Consider the following 25,795-nt stretch of genomic DNA (forward strand, 5'->3'; position numbering starts at 1 on the left):
GTATTTTGAATTGCCCTCCAGTTATTTGTTCTCACAGCAGAACAAATTTAGCTGAGCAGTTTCACAATCTCAGGAGAATTAAATAGAAAAACCCACACAAGTCTGACTCTGTCTCCATGTAAAATATATAGCAAGGAGCGAGAGTAAACAGCAGTAAGCTGAACAGTGGAAAGGAATATAATCAACAATGGAAAACTTATTTGACCTCCACAATCACTGAAGCACCCAATCTATTTTTATCTCCTTTTACTTTTTCCATTTTCTACTTTGTACCCTACCCCCCACCTTTTACCCAGTTCTATTTACTCATAATCCCAGAGACAAAAAGTTGGGAAGAGAATACATAAAGATGAAGCATGGTTCAGAAATTTAAAAGGTTTAAAATCATAATGGCATGCTATTGTCCTGTTTACCTCAATCTGCAATTTCCTTTGAAGATCATGAAGAAAAGGGAGAGTACTCACCATCTGTAAGCTCCATATAACCACTGAATATCCTATTTTCTTTCTTGATCCCAATTAAGAGATTAGAGGGAGGCTATGCCTTTCACGATACAGAGAGTAAAGAATAAAGAAAGCTAAGTTAGATAAAATTTTAATTTTTTCACGCCTATAATCCCAGCACTTTGGGAGGCCAAGGTAGGCGCATCACCTGAGGTCAGGAGTTCGAGACCAGCCTGGTCAACATGGTGAAACCCCATCTCTACTAAAAATACAAAAATTAGCCAGGCGTGGTGGTGCACACCTGTATTCCCAGCTACTTGGGAGGCTGAGTCATGACACTCGCTTGACTCTAGGAGGCAGAGGTTGTTGTAAGCTGAGACTGCACTATTGTACTCCAGCCTGAGTGACAAGAGTGAAACTCCATCTCAAAAAAAAAAAAAATTTTTAATTCAACTTCCCTCTTGTAAAAGATGCTAAAGCTTAAAAATGTTAAATGTCAAATGTTAGAATAAATGTTATATACAACTACTTTTTGGTAAGATCAGTTGTAGAATCCAGGTTTCTCAGCTTCTAGTACAATCACCTTTCCAATAAGTCTTGTCACTTTTCTTTTTTTTTTTTTTTGGAGATAAGGTCTTGCTATGTTGCCCAGGCTGGTCTTGAACTCCTGGGCTCAAGTGATCCTCTCACCTCTGCCTTCCGATGGGACTACAGGCATATACCACTGTGCCCAGCTCTCCCATTTTTTTATCCTGTAGTGTTGAAATAAAGCTTTGGATTAAAATGCTTTTAATATTAGTCTCTCCCAAGTATGAAATGCTGATCATATAACATAAAACAAGCCAGGTGTAGTGGAGGCTGCCTGTAATTCCAGCTACTCGGGAGGCTGAAGCAGGAGGATCACTTGAGTCCAGGAGTTTGAGGTCAATGAGTTATGATCATACCACTGCACTCCAGCCTAGGTGACAGAGTAAGACTCTGCCTCTAAAATCAATCAACCAACCAACCAATCAATCATAGGAACTAAATCTGTCATACAGTCTCCAAAGATTTGTGGGTTGGTAGTTTCATGATCCCTATCAAGCTGTATCTCAAATGCAGTTGCTATCATTGCTGCAGAAATTGTTCTGCATGCCATTAGACTGCATCTCATACGTAAAAACTAAAGCCAAGGGAAACAGGCTCAATAAACTGCATTCTATTTTGCCGGTTATGTTAGTTTTGGGATTTTCCTATTAACAAGCCATATATGTAGGTCTTCCACTAATCTAAAAATTTCCAATAAGTCCAGTTTATGTTTCCATACTTTCCACTTGCTACAAATGTGTATCTTGGTGTACACAGAACTGCTAGTATAAAAATAATCTTTCTTAAAATAAGGGTTCATTTACATTCCAGAACACCCACTAACTAGAACACCCACTCGGCCCTGAGAAAAGTTTCATTTTAGCAACTATTTGATCATCAGGAAAGGAAGTTATTAAGTCAGACTGTTTGTAAACAGTCTGTTTTCCTGCTGAGCAGTCTGAGAAAGAAAGAATCAAGAAAAGACGCGTGGAGTCTAATATTAGAGGGTAAGGTTGAGGCAAAATAGAAAGTGAATATACAATGCTGCCTTATTTTTCTTTTACAGGAGATAAACACAAATGCATAATTGCAAAACAGCAAACTTATTCCTAAATGTAAAGGGGTCAGTGAAAAATGAACCAAACTTTTTTTCACTATTGCTTGAAAAATATTAATTTTGGCTTATTCATTGTCAGATTGGGGCTTTAAAGATGAATATGATAAGATATGATCCTAGTCCGTTAACTAGGACTTCTGTGAGAAGGGATACCTATGCTCCAGAGTTAAGTCTCCAAACCACGTATCCACACAAAGGACTTGACTACCACTAAACACAGCAGGTACTCAATAAATTCTTATAAATCCCAGCCGAAGGGCGGGGTGGAGGCAGGAGGATTGCTTGAGACCAGGAGTTCAAGACCAGCCTGAGCAACATAGTGAGACCCTGACTCTACTTTAAAAATTGGCTGGGTGTGGTGGTGCACACCTGTAGTTTTAGTAACTCTAGAGGCTGGAGTGGGTGGATAACTTGAGCTCAGGAGGTCAAGGCTGCAGACAGCCATGATCGCTGGCTCATCACTGCACTCCAAACAGGGCGACAGAGCAAGACCTTGGGTCAAAACAAACCCCCCCAACAAAATATACTTTCTTGCAGTTGCTGCAAGGAGGAAGTAAGTTATTGATAACTGGAACAGAAGGGCTTGGTTGCCCTTTACCTCTGGCTGTGGTAATCAAGACTAAGTTAGCCAAGTATGGTGGTCGGTACCTGTAACCCCAGCTACTTGGGAGGCTGAGGCACGAGAACTGCTTGAACCCGGGAGGCAGAGGTTGCAGTGGGCTGAGATGGTGCCACTGCACTCTAGCCTGGGCAACAGAGCAAAACTACGTGTCAAAAAAAAAAAAAAAAAAAAAGAATAAGCCATTATAAAGCATACTCATATAAAAGTCACGATTTTGATGCTATCCAAAGATTATCCAAAAGGGATTCACATCATTTTTTGAGATCAAAGTATCTCTTGAAGTCAACAATGCCATGGAATGCTTCCTTCAAAGATGGCATGCATAAAATAAATGTCTAATTTCCAACAAAAACCAATTTCCCCAAATAATTAGATAGTATTGGCCCTAAAGAGTATAAACTCAAAAAGCTTTCCAGTGTTTATGAAGCTGACATTTTCTTTTCATTTATGATTACTTAATTGAATTCTAATGTCCAAACTAGCAACATGAAAGTTCATGTTTTTAAAAAAGAGGAAACTCTACTTTTCTACTTTTAATTAGCAATGGAAATAACCATTTGTAGATAAAAAATAATTCTCTCTATATTAAAAGTTCAAAAGTCTAGCAGAGGTGAACTATTCAACATAATCACTTCTGGGAAAATACACAGCAGGAACAGATATAACAAAAACAAAAAAAATGTACCCTGGTACCAAGATCCAAGATGCGTAAGTTACTTTCTAAATATATTCAGAATCCGGCCAGGCAGAGAGGCTCATGGCTGTAATCCCAGCACTCTGGGAGGCCAAGGTGGGCAGATCACGAGGTCAAGAGATCGAGACCATCCTGGCCGACATGGTGAAACCCCATCTCTACTAAAAATACAAAAATTAGCTGGGCGTGGTGGCACGCACCTGTAGTCCCAGCTACTCGGGAGGCTGAGGCAGGAGAATCGCTTGAACCCGGGAGGTGGAGCCAAGATTGTGCCACTGCACTCCAGCCTGGCAACAGAGTAAGACTCTGTCTCAAAAACAAACAAACAAACAAACAAACAAAAAACTCTCTCTCTCTCTCTCCAGAATCCCACCACATTTCAGGATGTACAATTTCAACTCCTGTGTAAATCACTATCTGTCCACCTAAAATACAGCATTAGACTTTTAACTGGTTTCTCTTCTTCTGTACCTCTCCCTGATTTAATCTCCATATAGCGGCCAGAATGATCTCATTAAAATATAAGTGATTTGTTACTCCTTTGCTTATAACTCTCCAAAGACTCACAGCCAACATTCTTATAATGGCCTAAAAAGTCCTTTTAGAGGGAATGTTTCTGGTTGTCATAACTGGGGAGAGCTACTGAAATTTAGTGGGTACTACCCCAAGTTTCAAATATGCCATGGAACGTTCATGTTAGTGCATTAGGTAAATTGTATTATTTTAATATGCTCTGAATTTTCCAGAATGCATCTTCCATGTAAATCAAGGGAAAGCTAATACTTTGATGCGGAACTCTTATCAAGAATGAGTTACTGGCTGAGCGCAGTAGCTCATGCCTGTAATCCCAGCACTTGGGAGGCTGAAGCAGGCAGATCACCTGAGGTCAGGAGATCGAGACCATCCTGGCTAACACGGTGAAACCCCATCTCTACTAAAAATACAAAAAATTAGCCAGGCACGGTGGTGGGTGCCTGTAGTCCCAGCTACTCGGGAGGCTGAGGCAGGAGAATGGCAAGAACCTGGGAGGCAGAGTTTGCAGTAAGCCAAGATCGCGCCACTGCACTCCAGCCTGGGCAATAGAGCAAGACTCTGTCTCAAAAAAAAAAAAAAAAAGATACAGAAAATTAGCTGGGCGTGGTGGCGGGCGCCTGTAATCTCAGCTACTCAGGAGGCTGAGGCAGAAGAATTGCTTGAACCCGGGAGGCAGAGGTTGCAGTGAGGTGAGATCGCGCCACTGCACTCCAGTATTCTCATCACGAATAGCAAACTGTTCATGATATGTGAGTCACCAATATAACACACCTGTTTAAGTCCTAATTTATAGTGGTCAAAGTCAGCAGTTCTTTATATCTCTATATAAAGGCTACTTACATTCTTCTAGACCACAGTATTTACATAATAAAATACACTAATTATATTACTTTTCCTTTTTATATTAAGTTGGAAGCACTATATTTTTCAAATTAAGTGTATAAAAAGTTTATATCATCTATATTTCATTATACATATTATCTATATTTGGGAAAGAAGTTATTAAAATTCTCTTTTACAAAAGTGTTACACCTCATAAGATGAACATCACTAACATATATAATTCGCACCTACTCCCAACCTCTATGCCTAACCTCAGTTTCCACTAATCTTCCTCTCTTTCCTATGCTCGATCCATACCTGCCTTCATGATTGTTTCTTGAAAACCTGAGGCTGCTCCAGCCACAGAATCTTTGTACTTGCTGTTCCTTCTGACTGAAATGTTCTTTCCCAGGTATCAACATTACTTACTCCCATATGTCTGTCATGCTTTTCCCTTTTTTTTTTTTTTTGAGACAGAGTCTTGCTCTGTCACCCAGACCGTAGTGCAGTGGTGTGATCTCGGCTCACTGCAACCTCCGCCACCTGGATTTAAGCAATTCTTGTGCCTCAGCCTCCCAAATAGCTGGGATTGCAGTTGTGCATGCGCCACTGTGGCCAGCTAATTTTTGTATTTTTAGTACAGATGGGAGATGGGGTTCTGTCATATTGGCCAGGCTGGTTTCGAACTCCCAGCCTCAAGTGATATATATGCCTGCCTTGGCCTCCCAACGTGCTGGGATTACAGGTGTGAGCCACCACACCTGGTCCACTCATGCTTTTTGAACATCTTTTCAGTAAAGCTTTCCTTGACCATCCAATTTAAACTAGAATCTCTCTCTCCCTAACCTTTTTCCCAATTTACTTTTCTTCGCAATACAAATCACCATCTGTTCTGATTATCTATTGGTGAGTAACAAATCATCCTAAAATTTAGCGGCTTAAAATGATAATCTACTGCTATCTTTCACAATTCTATGGGTTGCCTGGCTTCAGCTGAGTGGTTCTTGTATGCAGTCTCTCACGTGGTTTCAGTCAAATGGCTGCTGGCACTGGAGTCATGTGAAGGCTAGACTCAGCTAGATATCCAAGATGACCTCCTTAATCACAAGTCTGGTGCCTTAGCTGGGATGGCTGAAACAGCTGAAGCATAGCCAGGCATCTCTGTCTTACCATGCAGCCTTCCCACACAAACAGTCTGAGGTCTCACAGTGGCGCAGTACCTCTTATACAGATGCTGGCTTCCCCTAGAGCCATTCCAAAAAACCAATGGCAAGGATATTTCATTTCCACCATGTCCTACTGATTACACAGAACCAGCCCACTCTTTAACTGTGGGTGAGGACAACAGAAAGATGTGGGTACTGGGAAGCACAGTGCACTAGGCAGCTATCTTTGGACAGTTACCACAATACTTAACATATTCTCTATTTTACTTTTAGATTTATTGTCTCCTCTTCTACAAGGATATACATTCAACAAGGAAAGAGATTCTGTGTTCACCACTTTTCCTCCAGCACACGTCATGCAGTCAATTAATATTAATTGATAAAAGGGATAAATTATTGCATTAGGTAAGTGATATACATCAATAATTCACTATATCTCCTTGCTTCTCACTATAGGTCACTCTGCCCCAATCTTACCAATTTGCCTTTCTGAAAGGTACCTGGTATGAATCTGGATAATTGTGGAAGTAGAAAATGACAAAGTTGGAACAAAAATCAAAGACGGAACTATAAACAAGGATCATACACATTGCTTTGTCCTGTGGACATCTCTGATCACTTCCGTACCTAGTTTTTCCTTGTCAGAAATCTCTCCTAGAGCACTTATAAAAAGTGAAGCACTACTTGATGCAACAATTCTGTATATTCTGTATAATTACCCTTAAAAAAGGTAAAAGCCAATTAAACATTTAATTATTCTGTCTACAATTTCACATGTTAGCTTTATCTTCTGGATAAACACTATACATTTCGTGGCTGGGTATGGTGGCTCATGCCTGTCATCTCAGCACTTCGGGAGGCTGTGGCGGGAGGACTGCTTGAGCCCAGGAATTAGAGAACAGCCTGGACAACATAGCAAGACCCTGTATCCATAAAAAATTTAAAAATTAGCCAGGTGTGGTGGTGCACACCCATAGTACTAGCTACCAGCTACCTGGGAGGCTAAAGTGGGAGGATCACTTGAGCTAAAAGAAAAAAAAAAAGAACTCAGAAACTGTACATTTCTTGAGAACCAGCTCATTTTAATTTAAAAAACAAATTTTCATTCAAAATTCTCAACACAGGACCCAATACTAACTTGTGCATACTAGCATGTAACAGGAAAAAAAAAAAGCCAATTAATTCTCCATCGGTAAAAGAATAGGTTAAATACACTGAAATACATGTATTGATACACTGAAACAGCACATACTTTTAAAAGAATGAGGCAGAAGCAGTAAGAGGTACTGATAAATGAACAAAATGAACAAAGCAGGCATAAGCCAGGCATGGTGGCTCATGCCTGTAATCCCAGCATTTTGTGAGGCTGAGGCAGGTGGATCACCTGAGGTCAGGAGTTTGAGATCAGCCAAAATGGTGAAACTCCGACTCTACTAAAAATACAAAAATTAGCTGGGTGTGGTAGCTAATAAACATGAAGATCATTATGTTATTTATGAACGTATGACTAGACTAGTCTTAAGGCTGAAAGTTCTACAAAACTAAAATAGCCGTTAGAAAATAATAATAAGTATTTAAGTGTTCCAGGTAGTGTGGAGGCCACAGGTCTTCCCTGAAAGGAACTTACCATCTACACAGGGAACCAAAACTGGTAAGTAAGAAACCATTGATGAACAACTGAATGTTAAAACAGGCTATAGTAGGCCAGGCACGGTGGTTCATGCCTGTAATTCCAGCATTTTGGGAGGCTGAGATTGGAGGATCGCTTGAGTCCAAGAGTTTGAGACCAGCCTGGGCAACATAATGACCTTGTCTCTACTAAAAATTAAATTAGCCAGGTGTGGTGGTGTGTGCCTGCAGTCCCAGCTACACAGGAGGCTGAGGTGGGAGGATTGCTTGAGCCCAGGAGTTTGAGGTTGCAGTGAGCGGCGACAGTGCAAGTGCATGCACTCCAGCCTGGGTGACAGCAAAACTGTGACTCAAAAACAAAAAATAAAACCAGCTATAGCAACTGAATACAAGTTTAACAGGAGTTGGAACAAGGGAGGTATTGGTATTAGCTAGAAAAAAGTTGTTTTGAGAAGAGGTTTGACATGGGTTGGCCCACATACCATCTAAAAAAGTTTAGAAGAAAATAGGTAAGAGTAATCAAAAAGTGAAACCATCCAGCACAACCAAAATGATGTGTGCCATAAACAACTTAGTCATAAAAATGTATAAGCACTAGAATTTCTGAGGTCTAGTAACTTTGTGTTACCATTTCTAGAACGCACAACAGTTTACAGAAGAGAAATGCTAGTGCTTATATCAGCCTGCTTCTGCACACTGTTTTACCTATTTTGGATTAGCAACATGAAGTTTTCATATATGTCATTTCACTTAATCCTTACAACCTATAAGAATAGTGTTCTTCACATTTTACCAGAGAGGAAATTGAGGATCGTGGTGGTAAAAAGTAGCCAAGAGGTGACTAACCTGTTTTTCCTCTTCCCTTCTGACATGACAGTGTGGGGAGCTCCTCAGACCCATTCCTCAGTGAAATGCGTAAACGTTATTTAAAAAAAAATTTTTTTTTTAATCCAACCATTTAAAGTCTCTAGAAATCGTCTTAAGGGTATACAGCAAATGAAGAAACATCTATTCAAAAAAATCTACTAAAGCTCGGTGAGGACAAGGAGAGTCTGTAATGTCTGAAACAGAGCCCTCTTCCTCCTTTCCCCTCACAGCTTGGCATGACAGAAACTCTACCCCCCAATTACAGCCAAGATCACAGGGCTCTAGCCAGAGGGGCAGCATGCAGGCATTTCTCCCCCTTCTCACAGCTACCTGTAGCTGAGGCTAAGTTCTGGGCAAGTGTGGCTGAGAGGTGGAGCCTCCCTTCTTCAAGCCCAGCCCCACTTGGGGGATGGAGGCTCCACCTTGGGCATGGTGCTGCTGAGAACACTAGGGTCCTGACTGCTTTTGCCCCAGATCCTGGGGTGGGGGTTCCATGCCAGGAGAGACAAGCCAAGAAACCTGGGCTGCTGCCTCTTGCTCCACTGAACACTCAGCTCCTAAATCAGGAGGTCTTGTAGTGAGAATGACCCATTGTCCCTTCTGCCAGCACTGGAACCTGACTCCAACATTGACTGGGCAAAGAAGCAGGCCATAAAACAGAGCTCCAAATCTTTAACCAAAGGAACTGACTTCATTGCAACAAAGTATGTAAAAGTCCAAACTGAAGGGTGTTCTCCAGAATAGTGGTGGTTGTGATGAAAGGCAGATTGAAAGATTCACTGGTGATAAAGGCTAAACTGTAGATTTCCTAGTATGCTGGAAAGAAACAGAAACAGCTGGGAAGAGCCCTTTTGGGGTCAGAACAAACTCAAACGCTGCCCTTGAAAACTGTGTCCACAAAGGAGTATAAATTTGATTGGATCAGTTTGTGAAGCAATTTACGCTCCAGACGTTGAAAACAATAGCACAATCAGTCTGCAAGTAATGGAGCTTAAGAGGTGGGTGTGGTCAGGGGAAAAGACAGCCAAAGAAAGCTCTACCAAAACCAGTGCCATCCTTATCGTGGGCATACTCAAGGCTATTCCCCCTGAGTGGCAGCATCAGAGGCTTCACACTGGTAGGGGGTGGGAGGGAGGAGAGGGGCAAGACTTGTATCTAGAATATATAAAATACCTCCTACAGGCCCAAAACAAAAAGACAACCCAATTAAAAAATGGGCAAAAGACTTAAATAGGCATTTTTCCAAAGAAGAGAAATAAATGGTCAATATGCACATAAAAGATGTCCAACATCCTTAGTCGTGTTAAATAAGGCATTGTTTTGGGCTAAGCTACTGCACTAGGCGTAGTGCAGTAATGGAGTCACTCACACTAAAGTTCCATACCATCAAACTGAAACTGAGTTATCTGGCATTCCTAGAAATCAGGAGAGGGAGATGGCTGAATTTCTCAAGCAGGCCACTTTCAATCAGCATGATAACAAAGTTCCCTCCACCTTTAAACCTTCCAACAAAATGTAACCTGAAGTGACCTAATGTTAACCAATCAGTTACTTTCCTATTGTTCTGTTTCTCTGTTCCCATCTTGCGCCTTACAAGGAAAGTAACTTTAAAGTGACCAATACACTTCTTGTTCTTTGTTTATATTTCCTTCAGTCATTTTCTGTCTATAAAACCTCAGGTCAGCTCATCAGAATACATTCTATTTTACAGAATGAAGCGTTAGCCCATTCTAGAATTGTTAAATGAAGAAATTTCAATTTTAAAAAATTTGTTGTAATTTTGTCTTTTGATAGTCATTAGGGAAATGCAAATCAAAGCCACAATAATATGCCACTTTACACCCATTAGTATGATTATAATCAAAGAAACCGAAAATAACAAACGTAGGCTAGGATGCAGGGAAAGGAGAAGCCTCAAAATGCCGCCGCCACTTCGAAAAATAGCTTGGCAGTTTTTTAAAATGTTGAACTTAAGGTTTACAACATGACCCAGAAATTCTACCCAAGAGAAATTAAATCATAAATTCATCCACACAAAAACTTTTCCAAAATGTTCATAGCAGCATTATTCATAGTGAAACAGGTTAAAGGTTATGTAGAAACAATACAAATGTCCATCAAGTGATAAATCAATAAACAAAACATGATACAGCCACAAAAGGGACCAGCTTGATATAAAAAGGAATGAAGTACTGATACATACAATACTTTATAAGTAAAAGAAGCCAAACACAAAAGACCATACATTGTACGATCCCATTTATATGAAAAGTTTCAGAAGAGGCAAATCCACAGAAAGCAGATTTGTGGTTACCTAGAGCTAAGGGTGGGAATGGCAAGGGGCTGCTACTGGGTACAGTTTATTTTTGGGGTGATAAAAATGTCCTCAAATTAGATCGTGGTGATTGGCTGTATAACCCTGAGAACATACTGAAAACCATGGAACTATATACAGTTGTGCATAGCCCGAGGCGGACATGTTCTGAGAAATGCATCACTAGGTAATTTCACTGTTGTACGAACATCACGGAGTCTATTTACGCACAGATGGGGTATAGCCTACTACCCCCAGGCTACAAACCTGTATAACACGTTACTGATACTACTGAATACTTTGGCAACTGTAACACAATGGTAAGCGTGTGTGTATGTAAACGTATCTAAATATGGAATTGGTACAGTAAAAATACAGTATTATAATCTTATGGGATCACCATGGTATATGTGATCTGTCACTGACTGCAATGTTGCTATGTGGCACATGACTACACTTTCATATTTTATGGTATGTGAGATATGTTCCAATAAAATAGTTTTAAAAAATCCCTGCTCCAGGCCGGGCACGGTGGCTCATTCCTATAATCCCAGCACTCTGGGAGGCCAAGGCGGGCGGATCACCTGAGTGAGACCAGCCTGGCCAAGATGGTGAAATCCCGTCTCTACTAAAAATACAAAAATTAGCCGGGCGTGGTGGCAGGCGCCTGTAATCCCAGCTATTCGGGAGGCTGAGGCAGGAGAATTGCTTTAACCTGGGAGGTGGAGGTTGCAGTGAGCCGAGATTGCGCCACTGCACTCCAGCCTGGGGAACAAGAGCGAGACTTCGTCTCCAAAAAAAAACAAAAAAAACCCCACCAAAAACAACCCTGCTCCATCTCATTCCTAAAGCTATCCAACTTTATATCCTATGATTCACCAATATGAACCTTCTCATGTATCTCTCCACCCAGAGTCTAATAAAAACCCCTACACTTCATTTTATTTTATATTTTAGGTTTGGGGATACATGTGAAGGTCTGTTACACAAACATGTGTCATGGGAGTTTGTTGTACATATTACATCACCCAGGTATTAAGCTCGGTACCCAACAGTTATCTTTTCTGCTCTTCTCCCTCCTTCCATCCTCCCCCCTCAGGAAGACACCAGTGTCTGTTGTTTCTTTCTCTGTGTTCATAAGTTCTTATCATTTAGCTCCCACTTACAAGTGAGAACATGCGGTATTTAGTTTTCTGTTCCTGCATTAGTTTGCTAAGGATGACAGCCTCCAGTTCCATCCATGTTCCCTCAAGACATGATCTCATTCCTTTTTATGGCTGCGTAATATTCTATGGTGTATGTGTATCACATTTTCTTTATCCAGTCTGTCACTGATGGGCACTTAGGTTGACTCCGTATCTTTGCTATTGTGAACAGTGAGGCAATGAACATTCACGTGCATGTGTCTTTATGGTGTGAAAGGAAAATACATCTTGGGCCCCAAAATCACCAAGCTAAAGGGAAAAGTCAAGCCGGGAACTGCTTGGGCAAACTGCCTCTCATTCTATTCAAAGTCATCCCTCTGCTCACTGAGATAAATGCATATTTGATTGCCTCCTTTGGTGAGGCTAATCAGAAACTCAGTAAGAATGCAACCACTAGTCTCTTATCTACCTATGACCTGGAAGCCCCCTCCCCACTTCGAGTTCTCCCACCTTTCTGGATCGAACCAATGTTCATCTTATGTATATTGATTGATGTCTCATGTCTCCCTAAAATGTATAAAACCAAGCTGTACTCGGACCACCTTGGGCACATGTTGTCAGGGCCTCCTGAGGTTGTGTCACAGGCACGCATCCTCAACTTTGGGAAAATCAACTTCCTAAATTGAATGAGACTTGTCAATTTTGGAGTTCACAATAATAAAATGCTTTATATTCCTCCAGGTATATACCCAGTAATGGGGCTGCCAGGTCAAATGGTAGTTCTGCTTTTAGCTCTTTGAGAAATCACCATACTGCTTTCCACAATGGTTGAACTAATTTATACTCCCTCCAACAGCATATAAGGGTTTCCCTTTTCTCTGTAACCTGGCCAGCACTGTTATTTTTTTATTTTTTAATTATCGCCACTGACTGGTGTGAGATGGTATCTCACTGTGGTTTTGATTTGCATTTCTCTAATGATCAGTGATATTGAGCTTTTTTTTGCTTTTTGGCCTCAAGCATGTCTTCTAACAAGTGTCTGTTCATGTCCTTTGCACCCTCCTTTTTTTCTCTTTTTTGAGACAAAGTCTCGCTCTGTTACCCAGGCTAGAGTGCAGTGGCATGATCTCAGCTCACTGCAACCTGCACCTCCCGGGTTCAAGCGATTCTTCTGCTTCAGCCTCCTGAGTAGCTGGGATTACAGGCATGTGCCACCACGCCCGGCTAATGTTTGTATTTTTAGTAGAGAAAGCGTTTCACCGTGTTGGCCAGGCTGGTCTCGAACTCCTGACCTCAAGTGATCCATCCACCTCGGCCTCCCAAAGTGCTGGGATTATAGGCGTGAACCACCATGCCTAGCCATTTGCCCACTTTTTAATGGGGTCGTTTTTCTCTTCTAAGTAAGTTCCTTATAGATCCTGAATATTAGACCTTTGTCAGACGCATAATTTGCAAATATTTTCTTCCATTCTGTAGGTTGTCTGTTTATTCTGTTGACAGTTTCTTTTGCTGTGCAGAGCTCTTAAGTTTAATTAGATCCAATTTGTCAATTTTTGCTTTTAATTGCTTTTGATGTCTGTCATGAAATCTCTGCCAGGATGGTATTGCCTAGGTTGTCTTCCAGGGTTTTTAGTTTTGGGTTTTACATTTAAGCCTCTTTAATCCATCTTGAGTTGGTTTTTGTACATGATGTAAGGAAGAGGTCCAGCTTCAATCATCTGCATGTGGCTAGCCAGTTGTCCCAGCACCATTTATTAAATAGGGAGTCTTTTCCTCATTGCTTGTTTTTGTCAGCTTTGGGGAAGATCAGATTGTCATAGATGTGCGGCCTTATTTCTGGGCTCTTTATTTTGTTCCATTGGTCTATGTGCCTGTTTTTGCACCAGTACCACACTGTTTTGGGAGTGGAGCCGTGTTATACAGTTGGGTAACGTGATTCTTCCAGCTTTGTTCTTTTTGCTTAGGATTGCCTTGGCTATCTGGGTTCTTTTTTGGTTCCATATAAACGTTAAAATAATTTTTTCTAGTTCTGTGAGGAATGTTGTTGGTAGTTTGATATGAACAACATTGAATCTGTAATTTGCTTTGGGTAGTATAGCCACTTTAATGATACTGATTCTTCCTACCCATGAGCATGGGATATTTTTCCATTTGTTTGTATCTTCTCTGATTTCTTTGAGCAGTGTTTTATAATTCTCATGTAGAGCTCTTTCACCTCCCTGGTTAGCTGTATTCCTGGGGGGGGTGTGTGTGTGTGTGTGTGTGTGTGTCAACTGTGAATGGGACTGACTTTCTGCTTTGGCTCTCAGTTTGGTTGTTGTTGGTGTATAGGAATCAGGGTGATTTTTGTATACCGATTTTGTATCCTGCAACTTTGCTCAAGTTATTTATCAGCTGAAGGAGCTTTTGGGCCGAGGCTATGGGGTTCTCTAGATATAGAATCATGTTGTCCGTGAATGGACATAGTTTGACTTCCTCTCTTCCTATTTAGATGCCCTTTATTTATCTTGCCTGACTGCTGTGGCTAGGACTTCCAATACTATGTTGAAGAGAAGTGGTGAGGGCATCCTTGTCTTCTACTGATTTCCAAGGGGAATGCTTCCAGCTTTTGCCCATTTGGTATAATGTTGGCTGTGGGTTTGTCATAGACGGCTATTATTTACAGGTATGTTCCTTCAATATCTAGTTTATTGAGAGTTTTTAACGAGATGTTGAATTATATCAAAAGCCTTTTCTGCATCTACTGAGACAATCATGTGGTTTTTGTCTTTAGTTCTATTTATGTGATGAATCACTCTGATTGATTTTTGTATGCTGAAGCAATCTTGCATCCCAGCAATGAAGCCTACTTCATGGTGGATTAAATTTCTGATGTGCTGCTGGATTCAGTTTGCAAGCATTTTGTTGAGGATTTCTGCATCAATGTTCATCAAGGTTACTAGCCTGATATTTTCTTTTTTTGTTGTGTCTCTCCCAGGTTTTGGTATCAAGATGATGCTGGTCTCACAGAATGAGTTGAGAAGAAGTCCCCCCTCCATAATTTTTTGGAAGTTACTGTTGGAATGGCACCAGCTCTTCATTGTACATCTGGTAGAACTCAGCTATGAATCCATCAGGTCCTGGGCTTTTTTAGTTGGTAGGCTATTTATTACTTATTCAGTTTTAGAGTTTGTTATTGGTCTGTTCAGAGAATCAATGTTTTCCTGGCTCAGTCTTCAGAGGGTGTATGTTTCCAGCAATTTAGAGGTGTTCGTAGTAGTTTCTGATGGTTGTTTATGTCTGTGGGGTCATTCTCTTTGTCATTTCTAATTGTGTTTATTTGATCGTCTCTCTTCCTAATTAGTCTAGCTAGTGGCCTATCATCAATTTTTTTCAAAAAACCAACTCCTGGATTTGCTGATATTTTGAATGTTTTTTTGTGTCTCAGCTTCCTTCAGTTCAGCTCTGATTTTTGTTATTTCTCATCTTCTGCTAGCTTTGGGGTTGATCTGTTCTTGCTTCTCTAACTATTTCCGTTGTGAAGTTAGGTTGTTAATTTGAGAGCTTTCTAACTTTTTGATGTGGGCGTTTAGGGCTATGATTTTCCCTCTGAACACTGCCTTACTTGTGTCCCAGAGATTCTGGTACGTTGTATCTTTGTTCTCATTATTTTCAAAAAACTTTTTGATGTCTGTCTTAAATTCATTATTCACCCAAAGGTTATTCAGGATCATGTTGTTTAGTTTCCCTGTAATCATATGATTTTGAATGCTTTTGTTTTGACTTCTATTTTATTGTGCTGTGGTCTGAGAGTGTGTTTGGTATGCTTTCAGTTCTTTTACATTTGTTGAAGATTGTTTTATGTCCAATTATGTGGTTGGTTTTAGAGTAGGTGCCACGTGAAGACATGAAGAATGTATATTGTCTACGCCTCATTTTAATTATCTGATTCTTCTTACATTATTGCTCTTACCTGGAATATTCTCCCTAAGGTACAGTCAGGTCACATATTCATTTTGAAGGTTTTTCTGACCAAGTCAATACTCACTGACCAACCTCATTTTCTTCTAGATTCCATACCACTTATAACTGGTAACACTATATCCTCAAATGTATACATAAAGCAATTCCACCTTATTTCCCATCAACTTCTAGTTATACTGAAAACCATGGAACTGTATACAGTCGTGCATCGCCACCAAGCCAAAACTGAGATCTTTATATTACCTTCTGAGAAGTCAGAAGAGGAATAACAGCCACATCACCAAAGAGAACAATTTTAGCCAGCATAAGGAAGTCCCCTTTGCTTTAACCTTCACAAGAAAAATAACTTTGTAAAGATCAATTGCTTTTTGATTTTTGTTTCTGCTTTCCTCAGCCTTTTTCCATCTATAAAACTAGCCTCTTCTATTTTATAGAAAGAAGTGCTGCCTGATTCTTGAATGGCAAATGAAAGTCAATTAAGATCTTTAAACTAAATTTGTAGTAATTTTGTCTTTGACAGCCACAACCTACAATTCTTGCCTTAATCTCTTTTATCTCCTCAAAGACAAACTAATTCTTCCAAATTATAAAGACCAAACCTAATTTTGGGAACTCAGCCAGGGCCTTAGGACAAAGAGGAAAACGTGTACAAACAAGCAATTTTGTAGGATAAGTAACATCAAGAGTGAATGAAAAGCATGCTCCTTCCCTTATCAACTCCTGCCAACTTACTGGCTTGACAGGATAGAACCTCAACTACATCTTTATAGCATAGCATCTTGAACACAGATGGCACCAAATGTCCGTTAATAACAAACAAATGCCTTGAAGGAAACTTCTTACAATGTATTCAGTAGTCCCCAAACCTTAACAAATATCAAAGCAGGAAACGGAGATGAGGGAAAGGAAAAGTAAAATGATAGGGCATGCATTCACTTCTCAACAGAATATTAGAAGTGCACGTTCTTACTGTGTTTTTTCAAGGTGACCTCTTAAAGCTGCCCTCTTATCTTTAAATGCAGTACTTAACGACACTTCATTTCTGTCAGAGAAAAAATGTGCACCATTACGAGAAGCAAGAATTTAAATATGAAAGCCCACCTCCTCCTAAAAGGGGTACCAAAATTCAAATTCTTATGCTTCTACAGGCAGCCAGGAGGAATTCAACACAATGAATCTTGGAAGTGAAGTATGTGAGGTGGGTTAAGGAGGAGCTCTGCTTTCAAAGGATAGAGGGTTGGCAGGGACAGAAGACAAGTCTTTGTAGTTGAACTTCTGAAAGCAACAAAGACAGTAGGTCAACACAGCATAAAAGCCAGATAGCGCAGATCAGCTGAAACCTGAGCTAGATCCTGACTGTAGGAGCCTAGGATCAATGAATTCAAGAGTTTCTCTTTCTGGTATTCTGCATGGGCAAATTCAATCCCACAAATTCCTTTCCCTGGCTCTGAAATAATATGAACATAGTACACTTCTCATTTGTTTAGCTTCAGAAATACATTTTTTTCCTCTTCCTCTTTATTCACACTTATCTGATAACTTGTCTTAGGTTATTTAGAGGTCAAGATATATATATATATATATATAAAAAATATGTATATATATCTTATATATATAAAATATGTATATATATCATATATATAAAATATGTATATATATCTTATATATATATCTTATATCTTATATATATACAATCACTCAGAGCTGCTTATGGGATTTCCCTGGTAGCAATGCAGTTATCTCCAAATGTATCTTTATTTACGCACATTAAAAACTTTTTTACTTTTTTCATTTGGGTCTCTTTAACAATTCCTTTTTATTTGTAAAGACTCCTTTAAATTATACCTTTTTTCCCAGCCATTTATTGAATATTCAGTGGTTTAGACTAAGGGATTTAGAAATGTATTTACAGTAATTCTTGGCTTCACTATGCAGAAAATTAAAGTGCAAAGAGAAAATAAACACCTAGAAGAGAATGTTTTCCAGAATCTACATATGGTTATTTTGTCACCTGCTGCCTTCTTTGAACTCATATACACAGATGCTAATACCCCCACTGTAAATGTTCAACAAGGCATTTTTATTCTGCTTTTTGCAGAATGCTAATCAACATCAAGAATTCTTCCAGTCATGTATAATGAAGACAGCATTTGATTATCATTCTGAATGACTTCAACATATCAGGACAACTTCTCCTAGAGACTACTTTGTTCAATAATATAAAGCACCATTATTAAGAGTCAAAAAGCACTGAACCGGAGAAAGCGGTTACATACAAATTTTGTCATTTGATAGAATCAACCAAATATATAAACAAGAATCCTGACATCTTAAAGATAAATCAGTAAACAAATAAAAGTACCACCAAAGTACCACTCATGATCATACCATTCTCTCTGTCCATTATTATACAACCAGCTAATGATTTTAAACAGCTATCAAACTGGTAAATGCAAGGCTTTCGACTGCCTCCAATAAGAAAAACTGATAACTTAAAAAATATCTGCAGTAAGGCCAGGCTGATAATGCCTGGCATACACTAGGAACTCAAAAAATGATTGCTAGACAAATGTAAGAGCCTTCATGGGATGAACAAAACATAAATCATTCTTATGAAAAAATGTATTTTTTAAAGACTTTGACAAAGAAAATGATATTCACAGGTATACTCTTCTATTTTTATTTATATTTTAAAATATGACTTACGTCCACAAATATTAACTGTGAATTGAATCTGCGTAAGAGAGAGCTTAAAATCCTCATTTACCTCTTCAAATTTCTCTAGTTCAGCAATTCATAGTAACTTAAGAAAAGTAAATAGAGTGCTAAATTAAAAATTCACTCCTGGCCAGGTGTGGTGGTTCACGCCTGTAATCCCAGCACTCTGGGAGGCCAAGGCAGGTGGATTACAAGATCCAGAGATCGAGACCATCCTGACTAACACAGAGAAACCCCGTCTCTACTAAAAATACAAAAATTAGCTGGGCCTGGTGGCGGGCACCTGTAGTCCCAGCTACTCGGGAGGCTGAGGCAAGAGAATCGCTTGAACCGTAGAGGCGGAGGTTGCAGTGAGCCAAGATCACGCCACTGCACTCCAGCCTGGCCACAGAGTGAGACTCCGTCTCAAAAAAAAAAAAAAAAAAAAAAAATTCATTCTTATCTGTCACAATGTAGTGCTGGCAGTACAGGAAATCAGACTGGTTTGAATTGTCTATGTAAGTTTTTCAAGGATTTTTATTGACAATTTCAGGTGCTGCTCGTAGTCTTCTGTCCACAAAACTATTATTAAATTTCAAACCCTCAAATGAAAATTATTAAACAGCAATGTACCCCTCAAGATGGGAAGCAAAACTTACTTCAAGTTGAAAAAGTTCTCCAGCTCCCTCAGAGTCATTGGATGTGATTATTGGAGTATGAATATGTACAAAGCCACTGTCCTGAAAAAGAAAACCACCGTTTCAGGATATTTGCACATTCAACAATTGCAAGAATACACATCCTCTTACAGTATTAAAATGGCACACGAAGCAAATGCTGTATCAAATCCCCCCTAAATATTAAGACTATTGAAAATCAGTTGAGTGTTTTAACTACCCACAGGGGCACAAATAATTTTAATTCAGGAACACACTTAGACATTAACTAGTCCAACCTCTTCATTTCAAAGATAAGGAAGTTAAGGCCCAGACAGATTTAGTGACTTTCCACAAGTTACACAATTAGTCAGTGGCTGAGCCAGCACTAGAACCTAGGTCTTCATGCTCTCTCTTTAGTACTATATTCTCTTCCCATTTCTCTAACATTTTGGTGGTGATTTAACAAACACATATGCACACTCTAGGCTAATGCATAATGATGCTGCCCACGTTGCTAGAGGAATACAAAGCGATCAGTATAAACTTATCTTGAAATATGACCTCAATTGTAATGAACTACCAAAAAAGGAGAAAAAGTAGACAAATAGAGACTGAATAAACAAACAGCAAAAAAAGGCAGAAATGATCTTTAGGAGGTCTCTGTCATTAAACTGATGGCACAATGGACTCCACATGGCACAGGCAGTGTACTTCCTTTGCCTGAAGGAATATTCTTCTGAGCAGCAGCAAATCCATCCATTACAGAGGTCCCCAATTGCAGCCCTTCCGAACAAAAGTCTGAGACTATTTCCATTAGTGAACCACAAAAGCTGTTGCTAGTCAGCAACTTCAAGGTTATGCTTCTTTCGTTTTGACTATGGATGTAAGCAAAAGGTTACACACAGTGTAGATGTTTGCAGGGTGGGACTGCAGGTAACGAAAAGTGAATTTATAATAGAAATGTAGGATAGTACATGCTTAATGCAAAATTTTGGCCTTGGAATCAATACAATAAATTCTTACATACATATCTCTGCCAAGTTTGGTGGAGTGTAGATTGTCTCTATGCATTACTAGGGACCTCCCGAATATGATCCTTCTCAAATTCAAGTATTCTGGCTATAATACAAAGTATTCAGTCAACAACTTGCCTTATGATGTGAACTGATTAAATATTCAAGCTCTAAATTAGCAGTCTCAGAAAGTATTAAAATGTACACTTAATCTGACAGCGACATGCCCAGAGGCGCTGCACAGAGCACATTATAGAAAACCAATAAAATCTGATCAATAACATTACTGCATAAAATTTTTATCTCCTAGGAGCCAAGAATCATGGACATAAAACATTTCTTCCACATGAATGTAGGCAACTATGAACATGAGTGCAGTAAACAAAGAAAGGAAGTGAAAAATCCAAAGGAAACGAGGGTGGGGAAGGGGAGGTGGAGACAGAGGAGAAAATTTAACGGCTAAACATGATTGCCCAAGTTAGAACTGGTCAAATGCCACAAGAAACAGCACGGTAAATCTTATGAAAATAACCGAGATTTTTTTTTTAAATCACACACCTAGTGGGAATTATTTTTAATACTTAACTAATGCTGAACATTACAAATGGGCCCAGCAGCTTTCGCTGCTTTAAAACTGCTAGCAAGGCTTATCAAAGTTCCTAACGTTACCAAACGCTAATAAAGGAGAGAGTACAAAGGAAGAATAATACAGCCGTGCAAACAAAGTCCAAAAAAGTGAAAGTGGGTGGGGGAGTAAAAAGAATAAAAGGAAAGTAAATAGCAAGGAGTGCTTAAGTATTGTCAGTATGTGCCTCAAATAGGTTTCCAGTGTCACTTATTTATACTGTCCCACAGCAAAGGGGTTCCTAAGTAGAGACACGAAAGCCAGAGAAGTGGCCAAAAATAAAAGCAAACACTTTCACCCAATTTTTCAGATTCCACCCATCACCTCCAAGTATCTAAATATTTTAATACACATTCTAAAATCAGATATTTTATAAGGCTCTGAGTATCCCAAAATTATAAAGTTCATACATTACGGCCCATATACATCAGTAAGAGAAGACTAATAGATTATCTTTTTCTTTCACGTGTAACTGAAATAACTATCATTTAATCAGAATCAACAAAAAAGGAAACGTGAAAGGAACTGCTAGCCACAGGCAGGCCATAGACAACACAAAGTGACAGCAAGAAGAGATTTTAAAATTCCATAAAGAGGCCAGGCGCAGTGTCTCACGCCTGTAATCCCAGCACTTTGGGGGCTGAGGCAGGTGAATCACCTAAGGTCAGGAGCTTGAGACCAGCCTGACCAACATGGTAAAACCCAGTTTCTACTAAAAAATACAAAAATTAGCCCCGTGTGGTAGTGCACACCTGTAGTCCCAGATACTCAGGAGGCTGAGGCAGAGGTTGCAGTGAGCCGAGATCATGCCACTGTGCTCTAGCCTGGGTGACATGGCGAGACTCTGTCAGAAACAAACAAACAAACAAACAAACATAAACAGCAGTCACAGGAACTCAAAGGCATATCAATATGGAGACATTCTACACAAAGGTAAAGAATACTCCACATAGGCTGGGGCACAGTGGCTCACATCTGGACCCTAGCACTTTGGTTGGTCCAGGCAGGATTGCTTGGGCCTAGGAGTTCAAGACCAGCTTAGGCAACACAGCGAGATCCCATCTCTACAAAAAATACATGTAAAAAAACTAGCCAGGCACAGTGGTGCATGCCTATAGTCCCAGCTACTTGGGAGGCTGAGGTAGGAGGATCACTTGGGCCTGGGGGATTAAGGTGGCAGTAAGCCATGACTGCACCACTGCACTCCGGCCCAGACAACAGTATGAGACTTCATCTCAAAACAACAACAACAGAAATACTTCACATAGTCAGTGGCAGGCTTTGAAAACGCTGCCATACAGAGGAGAACAATCCCTGATACTCACAGGAAGAACCTCGACTCACTGAGAAAGAGCAGAATCTTTTCCACTGGCTCACTGAGGAAGAGGGGAAAGTAAGTAATCCATTTTAGGAACACTTCTACTGGAATTTAGAAAAAGTTGGTGCCTAAAGAGAAAATTCCTCAGTTATTTCAGAAACTTGGCTTTTCTGAATGACTCATTCCTTGAGGATTCTAAATAGCCAAGTTTTAGTACATAACAAGTATGTCAGTTTTATGAGCAAACAAGGTTATACAAAAAATATTTTTCATACTCAAACCAAGAAATAACCTTAAATCCTTAAAGTGTCTTAACTTAAAAGTACTGTTCAAGTTTCTATTTTTTCCCCACATTTCTATATTTTAATTAACAAAACTGAAACTTACGAAAATTTTTTATTTGGAGGCTTAACATCTTTTAGCAAACCCAAAGTAACAGATCAAAGAAACACTACAAAATACTAGGTAACATATAACTGTTACTTAATATGCCTTATAGTACTGCAGAAAGGCTTCTTTAAACAACTAATCCTAAGTATCACACATAAAGGTAGATAACTATCACACATAAAGGTAGGTAACAGAATTATACTCTCCAGATCTTTATAAATACTAAGTGAATTTATTACTACTCAAAAACTGTCTATTTTTGTAACTACTCTATCACGAATGGTGCTAAAATTCAAGTTATTTCCAACCACTTGAATTTTTTTTTTTTTTTTTGAGACACAGTCTCACTCTGTCACCAGGCCGGAGTGCAGTGGCGCAATCTCGGTTCACTGCAACCTCCGCCTCCCGGGTTCAAGTGATTCTCCTGCCTCAACCTCCCAAGTAGCTGGGACTACAGGCACGCACCACCATGCCCAGCTAATTTTTGTATTTTTAATAGAGACGGGGTTTCACCATGTTGGCCAGGATGGTCTCGATCTCTTGACCTCGTGATCTGCCTGCCTCGGCCTCCCAAAGTGCTGAGATTTCAGGTGTAAGCCACAGCGCCCGGCCATGAATGTTTTTCAAATTTCATTTTAATAATTTTTGGCCAGGTGCGGTGGCTCATGCCCGCAATCCCAGCACTTCGGGAGGCTGAGGTGGGTGGATCACCTGAGGTCAGGAGTTAGACCAGCCTGGCCAACATACTGAAACCCTGTCTCTACTAAAAATACAAAAATTAGCTGGGTATGGTGGCACACACCTGTAGTCCTAGCTACCTGGGAGGTTGTGGGAGGAGAATCGCTTGAACCCAGGAGGCGGAGGTTGCAGTGAGCCAAGATCACGCCTCTGCACTCCAGCCTGGGCAACAGAGTGAACTCTGTATCAAAAAAAAAAAAAAAAATAGATATATATATACACACACACGCACACACACACACGCACACACACACATGCACGCACACGCACACACACACACATAGTATTATTATTATTATTATTGAGATGGAATCTCACTCTGTTGCCCAGGCTGGAGTGCAGTGGCGCAGTCTCTACTCACTGCAACCTCCGCCTCCCAGGTTCAATCAATTCTTCTACCTCAGCCTGCCGAGTAGCTGGAACTACAGGCACATGCCACCATAGCCAGCTAATTTTTTTGTATTTTAGTAAAGACAGGGTTTCACCGTGTTGCCAGGGCTGGTCTTGAACTCCTGAACTCTGGCAATCTGCCTGCCTCGGCCTCCTAAAGTGCTAGGATTACAGGTGTGAGCCACTGTGCCCAGTAATATTATTTTTAAGACAAGATCTCACTCTCCTTCCCAGGCTGGAGTTCAGTGGCGTAAACACAGATCACTGCAGCCTCCACCTCCTGGGCTCAAGTGATCCTCCTGCCTCAGCTTCCTGAGTAGGTGGGACTATGGGCACATGCCACCATGCCTGGCTAATTATTTTTACTAGAGACCAAGTCTCACTATGTTGCCTAGGCTGGTCCCAACTCCTGGGCTCAACGGATCCTCCTGCCTCAGCCTCCCCAAGTGCTGGGATTACAGACATGAACCACTGCACCCTGACTACTTCATTTTTTTATTTCAATTTTTTTTAGCTTGTCTTATTTTTTAATTGTTTACATATCTCTAAAAGTTTCAAGTAATCAATGTATAGAGTGTGTAGTCTACTTGTCAATACCACCACCTAGTGGCCAAAAGCCTACAAAACCTTCAGAACTAATACTTCATCAGCTGTTGAAGCCATGTGGTTAAAAAACAAAAAGGTATTTTTATGATTGTGCGGTTCAAGCACTACTGAAAATCCACATGGAAGCTGCATAGCAAAGTTTCTGACTGCATGTGCAACTGGACCCCTACAAACTATAATGGGATAACATTACATAATTTGATTTATTTTCCTTTGTTTTATCAAAAGCATATGCCTTAAAGCCATGATGTTCTTTAGCTCTTTGACCAAAAGTTAATCTGAAGGAGCTTTTTCAAGGGGCAAGAACTTTCTTGGCGAGACTGGGGCTCTGTGAATTTGGATAAAGCCCAAGGGAAGGCTATATCCACTATTACACAACCTCTGCAAATTAGGTAGATCTGGAGAAGTACCACAGGAAGCCTCACAAAACCACGTGGAATAACAATAAACTATCTGTTGGATCACTCCTTGCCTTTGGGGCCCTCCCATCCACAGGGAGAGAAGGTCCCTTCACCTTAGCAACTTGTCAACCACATTAAACTGTGGCTTTCCCAGGTAGAGGGAAATGGTTAAGAAGCAAAGCTAAATGAGACAAAATGTCTTTAGTCATTAGATAGACCTACTTGATCAACACCAGTAACTCTTTAAAATTAGTGCTTACTTTGTACAAAATATAGATCTATGACCAAGATGGAGAAACAGGAAACAACCAAAAACACTGTAAAACAACAACAAAAACAGTAACAATAAAAAGCAAACCCCATGAAACAACAGTTTTCAAGACAACAGATATCAGGCAACAAAAGCCATCTCTCTCTGAGATGGGAAACAAACATGGTAAACCCCTACCAGTAGACCAACTTACTACCTTGAGATCTTCCAGGCCACAGCACAGGGAAGGGGAAAAAGTAAGGCAGAGCCCAGCAGACTCCCTGAGTTGAAGAGACACAACTCAGAGTCTGGAGAGACCCAAGTGGCTAGAGTTCATACGCTAGAATATCAGAGAGGAGAGAGCTGCAGAGGGCCACCCTGTAGTATTAGGTAGATCAGTGCATTTGTGTGAGGAAACTATCCAATGCTAGGGAAAGAACCATCTAAAAAGATTAGAGAAAACTGCCCAGTGCTCACATGCTGGCTGGAAACAATACCTGTTCCACAAACTAGAAAAACTCATCATTCCCAAGGCTGTAGGTCGGGACCTAAGGAAGGCTTTGCCTCAGTGAGGAATAAATAGTACTAGACTGAGCACTGCTACAGACCTGCTTAACAAATCACATAAGCAAGACCTTAAAGGATCAAAGCGATATCAATATCTGTGTGCAAACCCACAGCACCCAACAAGGTAAAATTCACAATGTCTGGCACCCAAAGCTAGGTCACGCAGAGTCAAGAAACCATAACCCATAATGAAGAGACCAATCAAAACTAACCCATAATTAACAGACATGTTAACATCAGGAGAAAAAGACACAACTG

At 40.1% G+C, this 25,795-nt stretch overlaps 1 protein-coding gene across 6 annotated transcripts in view; it reads right to left on the reverse strand.

The window, feature by feature from the left end:
- NARS2 (asparaginyl-tRNA synthetase 2, mitochondrial) overlaps nucleotides 1-25,795 on the reverse strand; it is a 147,102-nt gene that overhangs the window by 107,693 nt on the left and 13,614 nt on the right. For 4 of the 6 annotated variants that reach the window (XM_054524864.2, XM_024255810.3, XM_024255811.3 and 1 more), the window contains one exon: nucleotides 19,240-19,320. Coding sequence is in view for 4 of the 6 variants with exons in the window: in XM_024255810.3 (XP_024111578.1) it covers nucleotides 19,240-19,320 (81 nt within the window). In the remaining 2 variants the exon portion in view is untranslated. Of the gene's footprint in view, nucleotides 1-19,239; nucleotides 19,321-21,629; nucleotides 21,719-25,795 lie in introns of those variants that run through there. The other 2 variants (XM_063711308.1, XM_063711310.1) reach the window with 2 other exon arrangements.

Source organism: Pongo abelii, chromosome 9 (genome assembly GCF_028885655.2).
Source record: "Pongo abelii isolate AG06213 chromosome 9, NHGRI_mPonAbe1-v2.0_pri, whole genome shotgun sequence".
Lineage (NCBI taxonomy): Eukaryota > Metazoa > Chordata > Mammalia > Primates > Hominidae > Pongo > Pongo abelii.